Raw genomic sequence first — 18347 nt, 5'->3', positions numbered from 1 at the left:
ATTTGAGGCCCATAGACAATCCTGTTTGCAGGAAATGTAGGAATCGACCCAGTTGAAATTCCTCCGTCGGGGTCTTCCTGGCCTCACACCACGCAACATATTTTCTCCAAATGCGGTGATAATGTTGTGCAGTCACCTCCTTCCTGGCTTTTACCAGGGTAGGGATGACCTCTTCCGGAATGCCTTTTTCCCTTAGGATTCGGCGTTCAACCGCCATGCCGTCAAACGCAGCAGCGGTAAGTCTTGGAATAGACACGGTCCCTGCTGAAGTAGGTCCCGTCTTAGAGGTAGAGGCCACGGATCTTCCGTGAGCATCTCCTGAAGTTCCGGGTACCAAGTTCTTCTTGGCCAATCCGGAGCCACGAGTATCGTTCTTACTCCCCTTTGCCGTATAATTCTCAGTACTTTTGGTATGAGAGGCAGAGGAGGAAACACATACACTGACTGGTACACCCATGGTGTTACCAGAGCGTCTACAGCTATTGCCTGAGGGTCTTTTGACCTGGCGCAATACCTGTCCAGTTTTTTGTTGAGGCGGGACGCCATCATGTCCACCATTGGTCTTTCCCAATGGACCACAATCATGTGGAAGACTTCTGGATGAAGTCCCCACTCTCCCGGGTGCAGATCGACCACCATAGCAGAGACACTCTTGTCCTTGTGGACAATTTTATCCGCTGATGCATCTGCAGATGCGATCCGGACCATTTGTCCAGCAGATCCCACTGAAAAGTTCGTGCATGGAATCTGCCGAATGGAATCGCTTCGTAAGAAGCTACCATTTTTCCCAGGACTCTTGTGCATTGATGCACAGATACTTTTCCTGGTTTTAGGAGGTTCCTGACTAGATCGGATAACTCCCTGGCTTTCTCCTCCGGAAGAAATACCTTTTTCTGAACAATGTCCAGAATCATCCCTAGGAACAACAGACGTGTCGTCGGGATCAGTTGGGATTTTGGAAAATTCAGAATCCACCCGTGTTGTTGGAGCACTACTTGGGTTAGTGCTACTCCGACCTCCAGCTGTTCTCTGGATCTTGCCCTTATCAGGAGATCGTCCAAGTAAGGGATAATTAAGACGCCTTCTCTTCGAAGAAGGATCATCATTTCGGCCATTACCTTGGTAAAGACCCGGGGTGCCGTGGACAATCCAAACGGCAGCGTCTGAAACTGATAATGACAGTTTTGGACCACGAACCTGAGGTACCCTTGGTGTGAAGGACAAATTGGAACATGAAGGTAAGCATCCTTGATGTCCAAGGACACCATAAAATCCCCTTCTTCCAGATTCGCTATCACTGCTTTGAGTGACTCCATCTTGAACTTGAATTTTTGTATGTACAGGTTCAGAGATTTTAGATTTAGAATCGGTCTTACCGAGCCGTCCGGCTTCGGTACCACAAATAGCGTGGAGTAATACCCCTGTCCCTGTTGTAGGAGGGGTACCTTGACTATCACCTGCTGAGAATACAGCTTGTGAATGGCCTCCAATACCGTCGCCCTGTCGGAGGGAGACGTTGGCAAAGCAGACTTTAGGAAACGGCGAGGAGGGGACTTCTCGAATTCCAACCTGTAACCCTGAGATACTACCTGCAGGATCCAGGGGTCCACCTGCGAGTGAGCCCACTGTGCGCTGAAATGTTTGAGGCGACCCCCCACCGCCCCTGAGTCTGCTTGTAAGGTCCCAGCGTCATGCTGACGCCTTTGTAGAAGCCGGGGAGGGCTTCTGCTCCTGGGAAGGAGCTGCTTGTTGCAGTCTCTTACCCTTTCCTTTGCCTCGGGGCAAATAGGAATGTCCTTTTGCTCGTTTGTTCTTATAGGAACGAAAGGACTGCGGCTGAAAAGCCTGCGGCTTTTTCTGCTGGGAGGTGACCTGGGGTAAAAAGGTGGATTTTCCGGCCGTTGCCGTGGCCACCAGATCCGATAGACCGACCCCAAATAATTCCTCCCCCTTATACGGCAATACTTCCATATGTCGTTTGGAATCCGCATCACCTGACCACTGGCGCGTCCATAAACTTCTTCTGGCAGATATGGACATCGCACTTACTCTTGATGCCAGAGTGCAAATATCTCTCTGTGCATCTCGCATATAAAGAAATGCATCCTTTAACTGCTCTATAGTCAGTAAAATACTGTCCCTATCCAGGGTATCAATATTTTCAGACAGTGACTCCGACCAAGCCACGCCAGCACTGCACATCCAGGCTGAGGCGATTGCTGGTCTCAGTATAACACCCGTATGTGTGTATATACTTTTTAATGTATTCTCCAGCCTCCTATCAGCTGGATCCTTGAGGGCGGCCGTATCAGGAGACGGTAACGCCACTTGCTTTGATAAGCGTGTGAGCGCCTTATCCACCCTAGGGGGTGTTTCCCAGCGTGCCCTAACCTCTGGCGGGAAAGGGTATAATGCCAATAACTTCTTTGAAATTAGCAGTTTTCTATCTGGGGTAACCCACGCTTCATCACACACTTCATTCAGTTCCTCTGATTCAGGAAAAACTATCGGTAGTTTTTTTACACCCCACATAATACCCCTTTTTGTGGTACTTGCAGTATCAGAGATATGCAAAGCCTCCTTCATTGCCGTGATCATATAACGTGTGGCCCTACTGGAAAATACGTTTGTTTCTTCACCGTCGACACTGGATTCAGTGTCAGTGTCTGGGTCTGTGTCGACCGACTGAGGTAAAGGGCGTTTTACAGCCCCTGACGGTGTCTGAGACGCCTGGACAGGTACTAACTGGTTTGCCGGCTGTCTCATGTCGTCAACCGACTTTTGTAGCGTGCTGACACTATCCCGTAATTCCATAAACAAAGCCATCCATTCTGGTGTCGACTCCCTAGGGGGTGACATCACCATTACAGGCAATTGCTCCGCCTCCACGCCAACATCGTCCTCATACATGTCGACACACACGTACCGACACACAGCAGACACACAGGGAATGCTCTGATAGAAGACAGGACCCCACTAGCCCTTTGGGGAGACAGAGGGAGAGTTTGCCAGCACACACCCAAGCGCTATAAATATATATAGGGACAACCTTAATAAGTGTGTTCCCTTTATAGCAGCTCAAATATTATAAATATCGCCAATAAGTGCCCCCCCTCTCTGTTTTTACCCTGTTTCTGTAGTGCAGTGCAGGGGAGAGTCCTGGGAGCCTTCCTCGCAGCGGAGCTGGGCAGGAAAATGGCGCTGTGTGCTGAGGAGAATAGGCCCCGCCCCCTTTTCGGCGGGCTTCTTCTCCCGGTTTTTTTGGAACCTGGCAGGGGTTAAATACATCCATATAGCCCCAGGGGCTATATGTGATATATTTTAGCCAGAATAGGTATATTACATTGCTGCCCAGGGCGCCCCCCCCAGCGCCCTGCACCCTCAGTGACCGCTGGTGTGAAGTGTGCGGAGAGCAATGGCGCACAGCTGCAGTGCTGTGCGCTACCTCATGAAGACTGAGACGTCTTCTGCCGCCGGTTTCTGGACCTCTTCTCTATTCGGCATCTGCAAGGGGGTCGGCGGCGCGGCTCCGGTGACCCATCCAGGCTGTACCTGTGATCGTCCCTCTGGAGCTAGTGTCCAGTAGCCTAAGAAGCAAATCCATCCTGCACGCAGGTGAGTTCACTTCTTCTCCCCTAAGTCCCTCGTTGCAGTGAGCCTGTTGCCAGCAGGACTCACTGAAAATAAAAAACCTAACAAACTTTTTCTAAGCAGCTCTTTAGGAGAGCCACCTAGATTGCACCCTGCTCGGACGGGCACAAAAACCTAACTGAGGCTTGGAGGAGGGTCATAGGGGGAGGAGCCAGTACACACCACCTAGTGGTCAAACTTTTAAATTTTGTGCCCTGTCTCCTGCGGAGCCGCTATTCCCCATGGTCCTGACGGAGTCCCAGCATCCACTAGGACGTCAGAGAAATATCAGATATGTCTTTGTGGCCTTTCCAGGCGAATGCGTATGCTACCGTATTTACTCATACCACGCGCTAATACGCAGGACTTCGTGAGCCAATGTACGCAACGTGCGAGTATGCGCACGCACGGCAGAACAAGCACCCGCTCGTAGGCCACTCTGATGAACCTCCAGAGTCAATGACACCATCTGGTACCTGATCCGATGAGGTAGGTCCCACTTTGATAGGATCAACTGTTGCAGAGGACGAGAATGAAATTGAGCGTACTCTACCATGTCAAAGGACAACACCATCAGGCCAAGTACTTGCATCACTGAGTGTATCGACACCCTGGGGCAATGAAGGAGGCATCTTATTGTGTCCTGAAGTTTCAGGACTTTGTTTGGAGACAGGAACAGTCTCTGACTGTGCGCATCCAAGAGTGCCCCTAGGTGCACCATACTCTGAGCTGGGACCAGCGAGGATATTTTCCAATTTATTAGCCACCCATGGGCTTGCAGGAAAGTCACAGTCAGTTGTAAATGACTGAGGAGGACTTCGTGTGAACTTGCCAGAATCAGTAGGTCGTCCAAGTACGGGAGAATTCTGTCACCCTGGCGACGGATGTGGGCCGTCATTACGGCCATGACCTTGGTGAAGATCCGAGGAGCCATAGTCAGTCCAAATGGCAGAGCATGGGATTGGTAGTGAAGGTCGCCAATAGCAAACCACAGGAACTGCTGATGTGATATGGCAATAGGAATATGCAGATATGCATCCTGTATATCCAGGGATACCATATAGTCTTTGGGTTCCATAGCCAGCACGGTTGAGCGCAGCATTCCCATACGAAACTTGGACACTCTCACAGACTTGTTCAGAGATTTGAGGTTGAGTATAGGTCGGCATGACCCATTAAGTTTCGGGACTAGAAAAAGGGTTGAGTAATAACCTCTGCCCCTTTGGGACTGAGGAACCGGCACAACTACTCCCGTGCTCAGAAGGGAACTTACAACCATTTGTAGAGCCAGAGCTTTCAACGGATCCGAAGGGAGAGCCATTAGGCATAACTGGTGAGGGGGACACCTCTTGAAGGAGACAGCAAACCCGTGAGAGACAACTTCCAGTACCCATGCGTCTGAAGTGGTCGTGAGCCAGACCTGAGCGAACTGTAGAAGTCGGCCTCCCACCCTGAGGAAACACAAGATTGTCTGGTGTATGTCTGACCTTTCACTTTCCCTTGAGGTCGAAAGGAACGAAAAGTGGTACTTTTTGCCTTCTGAGAAGGATTAGTAGTTGGGAGAAAAGCTGTCTTAGCAGCAGCCAGTTAACACACAATTTTATTCAGGTCTTTCCCAAACAAAATGTCCCCGGTGAAGGGAAGGACTTCCAAAATCTTCTTGGAGTCCAGGTCCACTTTCCACGACCTCATCCACAGTATGCGGCGCGCTAGGACAGACATAGCCGACGCCTTGGCTGACAATACTCCCGCCTCAGAGGACGCCTCTTGAATGTAATAAGAACCAGTGGTAATATGACAGGTATTGTCTGGCATTGTCAGAGATATCTTCGGGCAGCTTTTCCTCTAACGCCTAAACCCACGCCTCAATACCTTTAGCAGCCCAACAGGCAGCTATAGTGGGTCTATGAATAGCCCCTGTAATGGAGTATACAGATTTCTTGACACCCTCAACATGCTTATCTGTTGGCTCCCTGAGTGAGGTGACTGTGGTGACAGGCAGATTGGATGACACCACTAGGCGGGTGACATGAGAATCCACCGGTGGCGGAGTCTCCCATTTGTTACACAACTCTGCAGGGAGAGGGTAGCGAGCCAAGACCCATTTGGGATAGGGAATTTCTTCCCTGGATTAGACCAGAGTTCCTGTCTGATGTCCACTAAATGATCAGAATGAGGTAAAACAGTTCTAACCACCTTCTGCTGTTTAAACTTATCAGTTTTCTTAGCCACTGTAGTGGAATCCTCCTCATCTGTAATTGGAAGGATATGATTAAGAGCAACCACCAGGGCAGGGACATCTATCAGTAAGGGAGATTCCCCGTCAGTAACACAGGATTCAATGTCTGACAGGACCATATGCTCCCCCTCCTCTTCAGATGAGACATCAGAGAGGTTTGTAGACTGTGAAGAGGAAGCAGCCCCCTTAGAAGGACCATGGACACGGGAGTGACCCGAGGTAGATTTCTGTCTAACTGGTTTAGTTGCTGCAGTTGGTTAGACAAATTTTCCGCCCAGGGCAGGTTAACCATAGGGACAATTTGTGGGGGTAGTGGCACAGGCGGCCCCGTAGGGGGCACAAGGCGCTCCAACAGAGTACCCAGCAGGGTAGTTAACGCTGCCCATGGAGGCTCCTGACTAAGTGCAGGGGCTGCGGACTGACTGGGAGGTGCATGACAAGCAGTACAGAGACCCTCATGCAATAATTCCCCCTCTGATAAATCCGCGGAGCATGCTCTACATGTTGCAAGAGCTTGTGCAGATTTGCTGCCCTTTTTGTTAGACATTGTCAATATGGCTAATTCAGACCTGTTTGCTCGCTAGGGTTTTTTTTGCAGTCCTGTGTTCACATAGTCGCCGCCCATAGGGGAGTGTATTTTCACTTTGCAAGTGTGTGAACGCATGTGTAGCAGAGCTGTACAAACAGATTTTGTGCAGTCTCTGAGTAGCCCAGGACTTACTCAGCCGTTGCGAACACTTCAGCCTGTCCGGGACCGGAACGGTTGTCAGGAACCCTCCCTGCAAACGCTTGGACACGCTTGCATTTTTCCAAACACTCCCAGAAAATGGTCAAGTTGACACCCACAAACGCCTTCTTCCTGTCAATCTCCTTGCGAATACCCGTGCGAACAGATCCTTTGCACAAACCCATCGCTGAGCGGCGATCCGCTTTGTACCCGTGCGACGTGCCTGCACATTGCGGTGCATACTCATGCGCAGTTTAGACCTGATCGCCCGCTGTACGAAAATGCAGCCCAGCGATCAGGTCTGAATTAGGCCCAATGTAAACAATTGGACTATACTGTACGATTATATAGCCAGACAAATACAATAACCTGTAGAATAAACGACAGGGAATGTGACCGTAACACAGAAGTAATATACTTATATAGGTATATAGATAAATTCTCTGGTCTGAGACCGCGCTGTGCATGTGATTTCTTCATTTTTTAATTTTTAATAAATTTGCAAAAATCTAAAAAAAAAAAACTTTTTTCACGTTGTCATATGGGGTATTTTGTGTAGAATTTTGAGGGAAAAAATTAATTTATTCCATTTTGGAATAAGGCTGTAACATAACAAAATTTTGAAAAAGTGAAGCGCTGTGAATACTTTCCGGATGCACTGTAGCCTTCATGATAACACTAGGTTTCATGTTCGCAATTGCCTGCCGCAAGTGCTGGAAGCCATTTTTAGGTGTAGTACAAGAGCTTGCGTTCATGGTGCCCTTCTCTGTTACAATGCACCTGCCCACAAGTCTGGCAAAGTGGTGGATTTTATGGCCAATGAACGCATCCAGGAGCTTGGTCATCTGCCGTACAGTCCAGACCTGGCACTCCCGCAACTTTTTCGTATTCCCAGAAATGAAGTGCAAGATGCATGGGATTCGAAGTCACCAGAATCTGCAGTGAATACCATCATCCAGCATGTAGAGGACATACCTGTTTCGGACTGGTCCAGCTGCTTCACCGCGCGGTTTAAGCGCATGCACCTTTGCATAGACTCCTCTGCATTCGAAAACTTAATGCACATCCCTTGTAATATATTTCTACGTAGAATACTTATAATCTGCTTAAGTATGACGGGGTTACCTTGTGTCTAGGTCATTCGTTAACCATTATAATGCATTTCAGATATTAACATTTTAACCCAACAAAATACACTACACAACATAGCTGGTTGGAAGAAGGTCCAATTTTATCACTTCCACACAGTTACTGGCCCAGGACAGCAACTGCAAACATACTATTCAGATTTGGTCATTCTGCGGTGGGTACCAATGTACCGACCTAACTCAACAGATTGGTTTCTTCTAATCCCACTGGGCGTAATGTCAGAAACTCCTCCCTCCCTAGTGGGGTAACGGGCTGAATTTTGACTAACGCCCCAGCTTGTGAGAAGCCTTGACGATTCCCTATCATTGGGGACCATGCTATTAGTAGCAGCGAGATTGCTCCTGTGTTTTGGATTTTGTTCTTCCAGGGTCACCTCCCTTTCTACACCCTCAATACTACAACGCTTTTCTACATTGTGATGACATTCAGACTTGCTTCTGTAAAACTCTGATAGTGTAAACACCACTGTTAAACTGAAAGTTGCAATAACTGAACCCTATGTACATCATGCATGTCAAACTCACGGCCCAAGTGCATCCGGCCCATTGGCAGGGGTTAAATTGGGCTGGAACGGGGTGGAACCCACTGTGCTCATGGCTGCTGCAGGAGAGGAGGCTGGATTCTGGGTGGGCTTCCCTCTGCCTGCCCCATCCACCGGTGCCCACATCATGCAAGCTGAAATGCTTGCGTCGGCATCTGTTCGTGCTAGAATAAATCAACAATATTGCTCCGTTGTGCGCCATCTAATAGCTTCCGGCGAGATAAACAATTGAATCCCCCCCCCCCCCAGACCGTACTTTTCTCACTGAACTTTGACTAGCTGAGAACGCCCCATTTTAGTCCAGTTATACCTCTGTGGTCAGCAATGTAGATGCGATTGAAATGCGCATGACTTTATATTTCCCACACTAGCGTGCACCCATTTTGCTAACATTCATACTGCAAATTCATACAAGACACACCTTAGCCAATAGCTGTTCATTCAACTCTGCATTACATGCATTATATTCTGCAAGTCTAACGGGACAATCAGCTCTTAAAGTCACCTGATGCAGCAGTGACAGCAGTCAACATTGTAAACATTAAGAAAATACTTTTCCCTATTCCTCCTCAGTCACTAGTATCTATTATTACTGAAGGAAAGAGTGGAGTCTAACACTAACCACCTGCTCTTCTTTACAGGTTATTTCATTAGTGGTGCAGTGACAGGCAACACAAGTACATGTACCTGAAGAAAATGCCTCCAGCTTGAGCTGACAGGTACTACACTAATGAACTGAATGCAGCATCACAGGTGATAGGGAAAGACAAATGGCGCTTGTAGCACACCACTCAGCAAGTGCTCTCCGAGGAAAACAGGGACTGTTCCAAATCATTGTATTGGAGATGATCCCTCAACGCATAGTGCTGTGCTGTATTGTATGTAGCTGTTTTGTAAAGACTAATCTCCTATATATTAGCCCAGATCTGTGACTCTGTGACTGTGTGTATAACGCTGGGCGGAGTCACAGCACTGGGCAGAGTCAGAGTCACAGATCTGGCCAAATACCTCACCGCCATCTTCCTGGCCGGAGGCGTCGTCCTCCCCGCGGTTCCTGGCTCCTGCGCTGGGGTTAGGAGGGAGGCTGAGCCCGGCCACTGGATGCCATGAGGCGGATGATGAGGCCGCCTCCTGCCGTTGCTGCTGCTGCTGCGGGCACCAAGGATCCCCTCTCCCGAGTTTCTGTCAGCCGCAGGGGGCGCGCCCTGCGCATGTCCCTGCCCGGTGCGCTCCCGCCCGTCACCTGCTGCAGCCCAGGTGCACCCCCGACTCGGAGCCCCCGCCGCCGTTACCCGGACAGCAGGAGCACCGCCAGCAGCAAGCGTGAGGGAGCGCGCATCCACTTCACTACAGCGCTGCTGCTCCAGCAGATTGTGTGTGTGGTGTATTGTGTATAGTGAGTGCATGAGGTATGTGTACAGTGTATCATGTGTGAATGGTATGATGTATATACAGTGCCCCTCCCCCACCCGCGGCACCACCCCACCACCACCCACAGCGCCCCCGGACCTCCCACCCGTGGTGCCTCCAGGCCCCCTACCCTCCACAGTGCCTCCAGACCCCCTCCCGCAGCACACCCCTACCTGCCCCTCCCCCACCCACGGTGCCTACAGACCACCACCTGGCACGCACCCGCCCCTTCCTCACCCGCAGCACCTCCGGAACCCCTCCCCCATCCGCCGCCACAACCCTGTGCGTGCCCCTCCCCCACCCACATCACGCCTGCCCCTCCCCCACCTGCAGCCCCTCCAGACCCCCTCCCCCATCCACCCCTCCTCCAACCATAGCACCTCCAGATACCCTCCCCCATCTGCGGCACCCCCGCAACCACCCCTCCCCCACCCAACCACAGCACCTACTAGGTGATTCATCGTGCCCTGCATGTGCTGTTCGCGTCGCCACAAGGTGCTACGGCCCCTTAACCATCGCACGCGCTTTGTCCATGCAATATTTCACAAAATTATGATTGCCGGTAATACTCCATATAATAAAAATGTTGCAAGCCCAAGGGTGTGCAAGGGTTAAGGGGGCGCAGCCCCTTCCGATGGTGTGAGGAGCGCCCTCAGGGCACGATGAGTCACCTAGTAATAAATGTAAATCCAGATATTTATGTTATTTCGTCTTTGAATATAAATGCTGGTGGTAAAACATACATGCCTTTGGTTTTTTACAAGAAATATAGCATAAGGAACATAAATAAAGTTGGTGCTACCTAGTGAAAAGTCTGTCCAGGTACAGAGAGATAAAGAGCAATGCCTATAAGAATTTCCTATATATATTTAATTTTTTATTAAAGTTACCTGATCCAGTCTGTCTTATATAGGTGGGTGCTCACATATGAATCACCTATTGCTGAACTGACCCACACATACAACAGCCCAGGCTGGGGAGCCCCAGGACAGTCATACAGATGACACTCACGGGAACAATAACAGCAGCTGCAGTGCAGCAGCAGCACAGGAGGGATGCCCGCCCGATCGTCAACGGTTGAGGCTAGATCCAAGTGGCCTAAGGGACCTTTTCCGTCAGGGGGAGGAGCCACGACACAAGGGGGAGGAGCTACGCCAGCGGTACAGTTGCTCTAGTATCCACGTCACCAACTATTACCTTTAGTAATTAGGTGGCGAGCGAAGCCCGAAGCGTGGCGAGCGAAACGAGCCCGCGAGGGTACTTTTCGGGTACCTTGTTCGGCCGTAGCTCCTCCCCCTGGTGACGGCTCTCCTCCCCTAGGTACGTCAGAAGGTCCCTTCTCCCACTCCGATATAGAACCAACCGATCGTCAACACCCTACACACACCTGACTTCCGCCGCCGCTGGTTAGTCTCCATGGTAACATGTGACACTTCCTGCTTCGAGCTACCGTCATTGGTTGCTCCGAACCCGGAAAAAGGCGATCAGCTGAGATCTGGGCATGTGACACCTCGGTGACAAGTACGCGCAGTGACCCTCTGGGTATTTATTCGGGTGACTGCCCCTCGTGTGGTGGGTGACGAGCAGGGGGCGATGTAATTCATGTAGATAAAACCTTACATCCCCCGGTGTCTGAGAGTCGGGTTTAGGCGTCAGGTGTGGCCGGTGCTCCCCGCACCTGTCCTACATTACACCATACTTGCCTACCTGACCCTCTGCATGAGGGAGAAAATGCTCTGTTCCTGGACTTTCCTGGTAATGTATGATTGCCATCACCTGTGGTGAGCTAGTTAATTGATAAGAAAGGTTTTTCACCACAGGTGATGGCAATCATACATTACCAGGAAAGTCCAGGAACAGAGCATTTTCTCCCTTATGGAGAGGGTCAGGTAGGCAGTATGCCCGATCATATATGGGTACACAGCTCAGCGATCCACTGACCCAGCGACAATGCAATTTAGTGCTATATCACATCCTCATACACACTGCACTATCCGCCGCATGACATTGCAATATATTGTAACATTCAAATGTTATTACATCACGTCGTATCGTCCCATTTAATGTTCAGCACATCACTATGAATTGTGTGTACACACTACGTGATGGTTGTTCAGAATGGTCTTGTAGTGTGTACGGTACCCAGCTGTATACTGGGTGTGACAAGATGTACAGTATAATTGTGTTAGAAAGTGTATATTTTTAGCTGTTTATAGTCTTATGTCTGACATTTCTGTTGAAAAAAATGGCTCCTAGTGGACCCGTCTATACCCCATGGTACTAAATGGACCCCCAGCATCCTCTAGGACGTAAGAGAAACGTTGAGACTGAAGCAGAATTACACATATACTTTTAGCACTACACATGCTCTGTGACTGAGTGCACGCCACTCAATTGCTAATGGGCGTAACTGTGTAGAAACAGGTCCGTTGCATATAGGATAAGTGCTTTGAAGGAGTGTAGGTGGAATTATGGGTCATACTGAGTTGAGTGTATGTAGAGAATCGTTTGATTTGGGATGGTACTCTTGCAGCAGTAACATGACCGAGTCACATTATTATGACCACCTCCTACATTTGACGTCAGCAGCGCGTAGCCCATGAAGTACGTCACGTCTTGTGCACTGGCTTGGGGGTTATATAAGGTGTGCGATAGGCCGTCTGCACACATATCACTTGCTGTCATGGGTAGAAGGGGCGATTAATCCGAGCTGCAAAAAAGTGTTGATTATCGGCTTTTCGGTCCAAGGGTGGCAGTATTTTTGAAACAGCGCAGTTTGTGAACTGTTTGCGTGCTGCTGTGGTGAAGATGTCTCGTGGCTGGACAAATGGCACCATTGCGAATAACTGACGTGGAAACTGCGGAGCACCATGTACCATTGATGTGAGAGGTGAACGTCGGCTACCAATGTGCGTGAGGGCCGACTGACATGCTACAGCGCACCGTGAAAATTAACATGGCTACCAGGGGTGGTCTTCAGTTTGCCGGCTGTCGGGGTCCCGTCCCGCCGAAATCCCTACAGCCGGTATACCAACACCGTTTCTCCCTCTTGGGGGTCCACGACCCCCCTGGAGGGAGAATAGATAGCGTAGCGCGCCACCATGACCGCAGCGTGGTGAGCGCAGTGAGCCCGCAAGGGGCTCATTTGCGCTCGCCACGCTGTCGATATACAGCGGTCGGGATTCCGGCGCCGGTATGCCATACTACACCCAGCTACCAGACGTGTGTCTAAAACAACAGTTCGGCCCATCTAGCTGCGGTTACTCTGGCTATTAGCTGGTGGTCATAATAATTTGACTCAGATGTGTATGACTGGCACAAATACATGCTGATAGTGATGATTGCTCGGCTGCTTTAACAAGTGCATGGATATAGGTGGTGTGATGTGTGTAACTCTGCCTGCTGGTGAATATCCACATTTATATCCCTGCATGCAATGCAGTCACAGTAATTCAAATTACTTTTTAAATGTTCAGCCAGTTATTAAGTGTTAAACTATCTCCTAGTTTATATGCAGTTGTATTGATAGTGATTGGCTAAGGAGTTATGTTAAAAAGGCGGAGCTATGTATGTTGTCCATTCAGAATAATTGGTAAACCAAGGTTCACAACTAATCTTGTTGCTGTCTTTGACCGACCAGCCAGGCCGAATCCCGAATTCACAAAGAACTGCTCGCAACCCTAGGGGGTGCGAGCTGTTTTGTGCGAGATAGTGCTGCCGTAAAGTGCGATTTCTGCCACACTGATTTGGCAGGGCGAAATCATGTGCCCTTAATTGAATTCCCCCCTAAATGTCTCCCAGGCCATTCACTGTTGCAGCAATTGGGTTAATACCAACAGGAGGTCTAGAAACTTAAGTCAAATTTTCATGTTATTATTTGTTGATAAGAGTTCTGTACTTGTTATATTAAGGTGGGCCTAATTAGACATTAAAGTAAAAATTTTTATAAATGAAACAAAATGTACCATAAATAATTATGTTAAATGACAGAAATTATTTGGGACCTGGCTAAATAAAAATTAGGATTCTGCTGTTTTGTAAATAATGTATAATTGTTTTAACTATCCAATTGTCCAGTGCAATTGAAATTGGTAGTGTTCCGTATAAAATAGATCTCCATATGCTGTTTCTTATCCTTACAGATTATGAGTTTTGCATCGCCAGGTCAGGACCAGATATCGTTTCATCATGGACAGAATCTTGCCCATTTTCACAATGACCATGTATCTTTCCAACTCCAAGGATTTCTCTACCACCCAGAGATGTGCAGAAAGAAGTGTGGCTTCTTTGGAAACCCAGCATGGCATGGGTATTGTTCCAGGTGCTGGATCCAGAAGAGACAGCAGGCTCAGTCTCTTACAAACAGGTAGGGACAATCTTCACAATAACATAATGGCGTAGTCATTGGTTTAGGCAAGACTCTGACCATGGGGCAGTGTTATATGACTTGAAATGCGGCATGGGTTAAAAAATACAGACATGGACAAATTTGTTGGTACCCCTCCATGAAAAAAGAACCCATGTTTTTCATTTGAAAGTGACAAAAGGAATTAGCATCCAGCATTGTTTATTCCATATTTATAAAATATTGGACTTTGCATTAGATTTTTGATTAAGCAGAATATTTAAAATAGTTACACAATTGACGATTTCTGTAGTATTCATTGAGACCTCTGTACATATCAACAGGTAGTTTGGCCAACTCTTACTGAGCAAACTACTCTAACTGTCTCAGGTTTGATGGGTGCCTTCTCCAGACTGAATCTTTCAGCTTTTTTCATAGAGCTGTCAGATTTAGACCAGGGCTCATAGAAGGCCAATTCAGAACAGTCCAATGTTATTTTTTTTTGTCCAGTCTTGAATGCTTTAGTTGTGTGTTTTGGTAATCATCCTTTGGAAGGACCCATGACCTGACACTGAGACATAGCTTTCTGACACTGGGCAGTATGTTTCACTCCAAAATGCCTTGATAGTCTTGAGATATCATTGTGCCCTGTATAGATTTAAGGCACCCCATGTCAGATGCAACAAAGTAGCCCCAAAACATAACAAAGTTTCCTCTATGTTTCGCATTAGGTATGGTGTTCTTTTCTAGCTGAATTTTTTCATCTGTGAATATAGAGTTAATGTGCCTTGCTAAAAAGCTCCAGTTTTGACTCATCTGTCCATTCTCCCAGAAGCATTGTGTCAATAAACATTTTTTAAAAATTACAATTTGCCTTCTTATGTTGTTTTTTCAAAAGTCGAGTCCTGTTGGTCCTCTTCCATGGAACCCACTGTCACTCAAAAAGTGTTGGATGGTGCAATCAGACACTGACGTACCTTGATCTTGGAGGTTTTCTTTAGCTCTTTTTATTACCATTCTTACAATCCTTCTGTTTACCTGGGGTCAATTTTCCTCTTGTGGCTGCGTCCAGGGAGATTGGCTACAGTCCCATGGACTTTAAACTTCTTAATAATATATGCAATTGTAGCTGCTTGGTGATAGTTTTACAGCCTTTACCTTTAACAGGCTTGCCAAAAAATTTCTTTCTGATCTTCTCAGACAGCTCTTTGCTGTATCTGGTCCATTTTCAGTGTGGTGCACATGATGATACCAATCAACATCCTGACTACTTTTCTCCTTTGAAATAGGCTGCATGACTGGTTAGAAGAATGAAGACCTGTGATGCTAATTTAATAAAGCAATTACTTTGAAATATCACTATAATCCAATTATTTATGATCTTTCTAAGGTGTACCAACAAATCTATCTAGGCCATTTTAGAATGTTTTGGGAGACTAAGCAATCCTTTATCTGTTTTCACACCATTCGCAGTACGTATAGTGTAATGGTTAGCATTACTGCCTCACATGGGTTCAAATTCCCACATGGCCCTAACTGTGTAGAGTTTGAATATTCTCCCGTGCTTGCATGTTTTTTCTCAAGGGTACTCTGGTTTCCTCCCACACTCCAAAAGTATACTAGGGTTAATTGGCTCCCGACACAAATTAACCCCAGTATGTAAGCATGTGTGTAGGGCAAACTAGATTGGCCAAGTGGTTCTTATCTGCCATCAAATTCTATGTTTCTTTGCTTTAGTCTATGGTATAGCAGAGGCACGCATGTATACATGAGACAATAGCTTTTAATATCACTTTTCAGGAGGAATGAAGCATTGTTTCAGTGAGCTGTTAGGGTCCCAATAAATTTGTCCAAATGTGTATGTGTTACATGATAAATTGCGATAATAAGCTCAAAACTTGTATTTTGTAAAGTGTTCATATTACAAGCGAACAAAGTTAAGGGCCCCATACACTACAACGATCTCATGTCAGAGGTGATCGCAGGCGATCACCCTGGCATCCTCCCGGGGGGCAGAATCGGCCAAGATATATATCGTATGCTGCCCATTTGCATACGGTATATATAGGCGATCCCAAACCATGCCCCCAGGTCGGACCAGATTGAATGTGCAGCACATTCAATCTGGAGGATCTGATCCGACATTGCTCACGGGAACGAGCATCGGATCAGTTCGGGAACACCTCTAAAATGCCCGATTTCAGCCGATATATCGGGCCAAATGCCCCAATTGGGCTGAAATCGGGCATTATCGCTCTAGTGTATGGGGCCCTTTAGAAGTTACATTATATAATGTAGTTGTTTTCTGTAATTTGTTGGTAAAATGTTCTGAAAATTGTATTACTTCTATCAGTTCTGGCAATGTGACTTTCCCTGGAGACTTCACAGGAGATCATCTTCTTACACACCCCATAGCTGTACAGGCAGTTAAACAATCTGTTGTAAACCTGGTCAAGAGAATATGAGAATATGGCTTTGTGCAGAGCCGTAACTAGACATACTAGCGCCCTGGGACAGAAAAATATTTTTTTTTCAAATATGGACATAAGGTGAGCCCTGGCAATGCAGTGTGAGAGGAGGTGCTTAGGGATGAGAAGGGAAGATAGGGGCAGCCAGGTGATTCCGGGGATTAAAGAACAGGGAGGTTGCAGTGAAATTGATTAAAACAGAACATTGACAGGTGCTGCAGGACAGCGCCCCCTGCCTTGCGGTGCCTCATGTCGCACCACCATAGTTATGGCCCTGGCTTTATGGTGGCTACCAGCAGTGTTCATGTTAAGTTGATTTAAAGTGATTTCATAGCTTTGTCTGCTGCCTTCATCAGAACACTACAATTCGTGTCTGTTGTATGCATTTGACTACTACTGGAATAAGAACATACCAGTGCTGGCATAAAGCACCATTAAAACCAATAATCAGGGAGTGAACATTGTTTAACAGTTCATGGATTAAAACATATTTTCTCTGACGTCCTAGTGGATGCTGGGAACTCCGAAAGGACCATGGGGAATAGCGGCTCCGCAGGAGACTGGGCACAAAAGTAAAAGCTTTAGGACTAGCTGGTGTGCACTGGCTCCTCCCCCTATGACCCTCCTCCAAGCCTCAGTTAGATTTTTGTGCCCGAACGAGAAGGGTGCAATCTAGGTGGCTCTCCTGAGCTGCTTAGAGTAAAAGTTTAAATTAGGTTTTTTATTTTCAGTGAGTCCTGCTGGCAACAGGCTCACTGCATCGAGGGACTAAGGGGAGAAGAAGCGAACTCACCTGCGTGCAGAGTGGATTGGGCTTCTTAGGCTACTGGACATTAGCTCCAGAGGGACGATCACAGGCCCAGCCATGGATGGGTCCCAGAGCCGCGCCGCCGTCCCCCTTACAGAGCCAGAAGAGCAGAAGAGGTCCGGAAAATCGGCGGCAGAAGACATCCTGTCTTCAATAAGGTAGCGCACAGCACCGCAGCTGTGCGCCATTGCTCTCAGCACACTTCACACTCCGGTCACTGAGGGTGCAGGGCGCTGGGGGGGGCGCCCTGAGACTCAATAAAAATACCTTAGATGGCAAAAAATACATCACATATAGCTCCTGGGCTATATGGATGCATTTAACCCCTGCCAGTTTTTCCTTAAAAAAGCGGGAGAAAGGCCGCCGAGAAGGGGGCGGAGCCTATCTCCTCAGCACACTGGCGCCATTTTCCCTCACAGCTCCGTTGGAGGGAAGCTCCCTGACTCTCCACTGCAGTCCTGCACTACAGAAACAGGGTAAAACAAGAGAGGGGGGGCACTAATTTGGCAGATAAATCAATACAGCAGCTATATAAGGGAAAAACACTTATATAAGGTTATCCCTGTATATATATATAGCGCTCTGGTGTGTGCTGGCAAACTCTCCCTCTGTCTCCCCAAAGGGCTAGTGGGGTCCTGTCCTCTATCAGAGCATTCCCTGTGTGTGTGCTGTGTGTCGGTACGTTGTGTCGACATGTATGAGGAGGAAAATGGTATGGAGGCGGAGCAATTGCCTGTAATAGTGATGTCACCCCCTAGGGAGTCGACACCTGACTGGATGGTCTTATGGAAGGAATTACGTGATAGCGTCAGCACTTTACAAAAGACTGTTGACGACATGAGACAGCCGGCAAATCAGTTATTACCTGTACAGGCGTCTCAAACACCGTCGGGGGCTCTAAAGCGCCCGTTACCTCAGATGGTCGACACAGACCCAGACACGGACACTGACTCCAGTGTCGACGGTGAGGAAACAAACGTATTTTCCAGTAGGGCCACACGTTACATGATCACGGCAATGAAGGAGGTTT

The 18347-nt window shown here is 48.0% G+C and overlaps 1 protein-coding gene and 1 long non-coding RNA gene across 8 annotated transcripts in view; one reads left to right on the top strand and one right to left on the bottom strand.

The window, feature by feature from the left end:
- The window catches only part of LOC134890190 (uncharacterized), a 594901-nt gene extending 583824 nt beyond the window's left edge, over positions 1-11077 (bottom strand). Inside the window, exon 1 of one of the 2 annotated variants that reach the window (XR_010171333.1) lies at positions 10587-11077. This is a non-coding gene — a long non-coding RNA (uncharacterized LOC134890190). The remainder of the gene's footprint in view (positions 1-10586) is intronic. The other variant, XR_010171331.1, reaches the window with a different exon arrangement.
- The window catches only part of LOC134890107 (rab5 GDP/GTP exchange factor-like), a 34781-nt gene continuing 27277 nt past the window's right edge, over positions 10844-18347 (top strand). The window contains exons 1-2 of one of the 6 annotated variants that reach the window (XM_063913432.1): positions 10844-11016; positions 13839-14062. In XM_063913432.1, the coding sequence (XP_063769502.1) occupies positions 13842-14062 (221 nt within the window). In that variant the 5' untranslated portion in view covers positions 10844-11016; positions 13839-13841. The other 5 variants (XM_063913431.1, XM_063913428.1, XM_063913429.1 and 2 more) reach the window with 5 other exon arrangements.

Source organism: Pseudophryne corroboree, chromosome 1 (assembly GCF_028390025.1).
Source record: "Pseudophryne corroboree isolate aPseCor3 chromosome 1, aPseCor3.hap2, whole genome shotgun sequence".
Lineage (NCBI taxonomy): Eukaryota > Metazoa > Chordata > Amphibia > Anura > Myobatrachidae > Pseudophryne > Pseudophryne corroboree.
The sequence above is the reverse complement of the archived record's forward strand: the minus strand, read 5'-3'. Positions and strand labels throughout refer to the sequence as shown.